This window comes from Drosophila kikkawai, chromosome 2L (genome assembly GCF_030179895.1).
Source record: "Drosophila kikkawai strain 14028-0561.14 chromosome 2L, DkikHiC1v2, whole genome shotgun sequence".
Lineage (NCBI taxonomy): Eukaryota > Metazoa > Arthropoda > Insecta > Diptera > Drosophilidae > Drosophila > Drosophila kikkawai.
In genome coordinates this window covers 31,695,730-31,699,781 of record NC_091728.1, presented here as the reverse complement: position 1 = coordinate 31,699,781, position 4,052 = coordinate 31,695,730, and the positions used below count along the sequence as shown (strand labels likewise).

At 47.2% G+C, this 4,052-nt stretch overlaps 1 protein-coding gene across 1 annotated transcript; it reads right to left on the bottom strand.

The window, feature by feature from the left end:
• Positions 1–203: 203 nt before the first annotated feature.
• On the bottom strand, positions 204–1,385 carry LOC121503232 (uncharacterized). The gene has a single exon (XM_041777462.1). It carries the CDS (start codon positions 1,383–1,385, stop codon positions 204–206), a length of 1,182 nt encoding a protein of 393 aa, XP_041633396.1.
• Between the last annotated feature and the right edge of the window lie 2,667 nt (positions 1,386–4,052).

Below are 4,052 nucleotides of genomic sequence, written 5' to 3'. Positions count from 1 at the left end.
AACGATTATACCCGCCCTCGGCCTACCTGTCGAGTTTGTGTATAGTGTTGTGTATCCCTTTATGGCCATGCCAGAGATTCGTCCGTCTCTAGTCCATGGCTCTTGTATAAGGCCGATGTCGATGTCCTTCTCCCGGAGAAGGACCCCCAGATTAGCTGAAGCGTGGGAGCTGCGCTTCAGGTTTATCTGAACGACCGTCGGCATTAGATTGGGGTGGTGTTGGGGGTGCTGTCGTCGATCGCCAAGTCGTCCAGCAGCTTGTTGGCGTCCTCGACTTCGTCTTCTAGTATATCGTCCGGTTCGTCCAGGAAGACCTTCACCTTGGCTTTTCTGATGCCGTACCGGACCTTGTTGTCGGCTGCCTTCAGCTGTTCTAGGCAGCGCTGATTGATGAGGAACAGATATGGCTGGCTGGTCTTCATCTCTCGTTCGGCTTTGAGAATGGCCCAGTCCTCCATGTCGACTCCCTTGTTCATTGCTCGCAGAGTCTTGATCACCCTTTCATGGCTAGACAGCCCCTTGGGTAACCAGATGCGAGCTCTGGGTCTCCTTGGGATGTCCCTGGCGGGGACCAGCTTAATGCTAATCCCCTTCCATGCCTTGCCTAGTCTGGCAACGCAATCCGCCAGGAAGTCCCTTGAGAACTCGTCGTCGCATCTGATCACCCGGTGCCCCCTAACCATGTCCGAGGAGTCAAAGGAGGGTGACTGGCCCGTTGGCTCGGACAGTAGTTTGTCAGTTACCATCTCTGCCAGCTGGGTCTCGACCTCCTCCCATTTCTCCATCAGAAGGCGTCCGTCGTCGTTGAGCTCATCAACAAGTGCCATCGCGAGGCTATCTCGGGCCACCTCGCTGAATTTCTTCGCCGTCTTGACAAAAGTTGTCGGTCTTGGGGCGCCCTTCGCGTCTTTGGCTCTCTTCGGAGCGCTCTCACTCACTTCTTGTGAGCGGTTGCGCTTCGTTTGGGGAGGCAAAAGCGTTTCTGGGTGCTCCTTTTCGAATCGCTCATATTCCTCGATCACTGCGAGGTACCTGGCTTTGTCTGCCAGGTCGCGCGGATCGGCTTTGCCCTCCTTTTCGTTCCTTGCTATTTTAGCGAGGATGAAATGGGCCTTGCTAGCTTGCGCCTTTCTTTGTTGGTGGGTCCACGGTTTTGACTTCCCGTGTTCGCCTGTCGCTTTGGCTTGGCTTGCCGCTGCTTTGCTTGTTGTTGGTTGTGCCGCTTGAGGTGTGCTTGTCTTAGCACTTCCCTCTGAAATGGACGGAGCCAGAGTCTCGTCATCCGAGCGCAGTAGCTCCTCCTCGTCCAATTCACTATCTGTTGCTGGTTTTTGGGGTTTTACCTCTCCCACGAGGTCCGAAGCGGATTTTTTTGTTGTGTCCATGTTCATAAACGCCCGCGTTGCTCGACAGGGCGAGCGCGGCGGGCCCGAGGGGTTTGGGGCATTGAAGTTAGGTCGACCGTGGCTTCGCCCCTAAGCCACGGCAAGGCTCGTTCCGACCTAGGGTTGCCCGGCCCTAGGAAGGCTCCGTTCTAACACAGCTGGTTTATCCCCTCAGCTGCGAACCTTATAGTCAGTGGGCACGGGTCGCTTTACACGCCTGACTTGAGGGGAGGCAGTTTCAAGACTTGCCCATGTCTTGGTAGGGATTGGGAGTCAGAGGATTATTGGGTGCGGGATTCACAGGAGGTGCCGCTCGCATTGGCCGTACCGTAGTACGTTTTCAGGAGGTACCACGCGGAGGACCTTCTCCGAAGAGAAGGTGGTGTCTATCAGACTGATATTCACCTGCGAGTCGACTTGGTGTTACATTTGAGCCAAGGAATATTCATCAACAGTTGCCCTGTTGACTTTGCCTTGGATTGTCGCACCCTTACCACCCAAGAATATATATACTTTATAGGGTCGAAAACGTCTCCTTCACCGCGTTGAAAACTTCTGACTGAAATTATAATACCCTGCAAGAATATAAAAATAAGTTATTTGTTAAATAAAAAATATAATAAAATTAAAAAAAGTTCAACGAAGTTCAAAGAAGTTATGTTCAAAATTTGAAACCGATTGGTTTAGTAGATTTTAAGTTATCGTGTACACCGATTTTCAAAATGGCATTTTTTAGGAGAGCGCTTTAAACTTTGTGATTCTCATGCATTGAACACTAACCGAACAAAAAATTAAATACCTTACCCCCCAGCCAAAAGAACGAGATTGGTCATGTCTGTGATAAGACTCAGCAGACCTACATTCGGGCAGCTGCAGTCCCGTAGCTTTCACTAAACACTAAAAAGACAGTTAAGATGAATTAGGAGAAAATAATACCCTATAACCCTAATGTACAAATTGTTAAATAATAATAGACATAAGTCAAATTGATTTCAGACAATTCAACCCAATAATAAAAAAAAGGACACCTGCACCCACCGTGCGCAGTCATGCATGACTAATAACACGCCCATCCCGAGTGCAGTCATGCGTAGCTATGCTAGGACCCGCATTAGCTATCTACTTTCGGTTCGACAAATAAGTATAAATTCACTTGATCAACGTGACCGGGAAACCCAAAAGACAAAGTTTTTCCAACTGTAACTGTTGATTCACCGAATCAAAGGCTTTGCTGAAATCTGTAAAGATAACATCGTATTGGGTGTTATTTTTATACGCGTTTCTAATGACAGCAACAAACTCAAGGAGATTTGTAGACGTTGATCTGCATTTCATAAAGCCGTGCTGTGAGGGGGACATTATTGAGCTACATTGGTGCTGAAGCTGAGTAGTAATTAAAAATTTGAATAATTTGGGAAACGCACTAAGTTTTGCTATACCTCTATAATGTTTAATATTAGATTAACTACCCTTTTTATGAAGAGGAATGATAAATAATTCTTTCTAAACTTCGGGGAAAAACAAATGCTGAATTGATAACTGAAAAAGTCTAGACAGTGGTCTACATAATGCGCTAGCACAATTTCTCAGAACACAGCTAGGTACAAGACCAGGAGCAGAGGAGAATGAAAGCTTGATTGTTCTGAGATTATAGAGAACATCATCTTCGCTGATTACAGGAATAAAAAGGCAATTGGAGTACGGAAGTGGAAAAGAATACTCTTATTATCAAAATTAATTTGTGACTATGTAGTCTGGAAGAATTTTGTGAAGAGGTTCGCGATATCAGGCTAATCAGAAGCGGAGGCATTATTAAAGTAAGGACATAATGAAAATAATGTAGATTTGCGTTTTTAATTTACGTACGCGTAAAATTTTTCAATTTTGCGCCGACCTTAATTATTTCTGGAGAATTCAGAATTGTGTGCTAAGAAATTTGAACGAGCAGTTATATATTTCGAATGGGCGACTTGGAGACCAGTTTTACTATACTTCTAAAAAAAGCTGGATTTCAAATTTTTTAGATAAGAAAGCCGACGAGAAAGCAAAGGGGGCTTATGCGAAACATCTGCTGATGCAAATGAAGGGATAGATTCGGGACTTAGGGTACCATAGAGCTATGTCGGCACTAAAGACTTGCTTTATATACATTGTTATTTATATTACTATAGGCCTGGCAAAAATCCTCCATCTGAAGGGTGCCGGCTGGGCAATGGGCACTATATTAGCCCGGACAGGGGTAATGCATTACTGCTTGCCCCGTCCGCGATAATACAGTGTCTACCAAAGGCCACGGCTCAACTCCTTCTGCCCTAAAAAGCCTAAGTAAGTGAGCCGTTAGCCATGGGTGGAGGTGCCTGGCGGAAGGCATAAAACGCAAGTGGGTGATACCCCTGAAAAACAAACCATTCTGGAGGGTTTAAAGGAAGAAACCAGGGCTGGGATGTCAGCCCAAACGTCGGTGGAAGGCGTGACCGCTACCACCGGCGGGCACGGGGGGGAGCAATCCTCTCTGCGTGTCGCCAGCGGTTACACCTCTGATGTGACGGGAGCAGGTCTTGTCAGTTGCAACGCTACTGCCGAAAAAACTACGCAGGGGAAGTTGAGCCGCTCACGTGCCATAGTCGATACAGACTCGGACCTTGAGAGCGTGCAGCTTCTCCACTC

Bases quoted from the DNA above. Each gene is read 5' to 3' on its own strand.
- LOC121503232 (XM_041777462.1), bottom strand. From the start codon at position 1,385: ATGGACACAACAAAAAAATCCGCTTCGGACCTCGTGGGAGAGGTAAAA.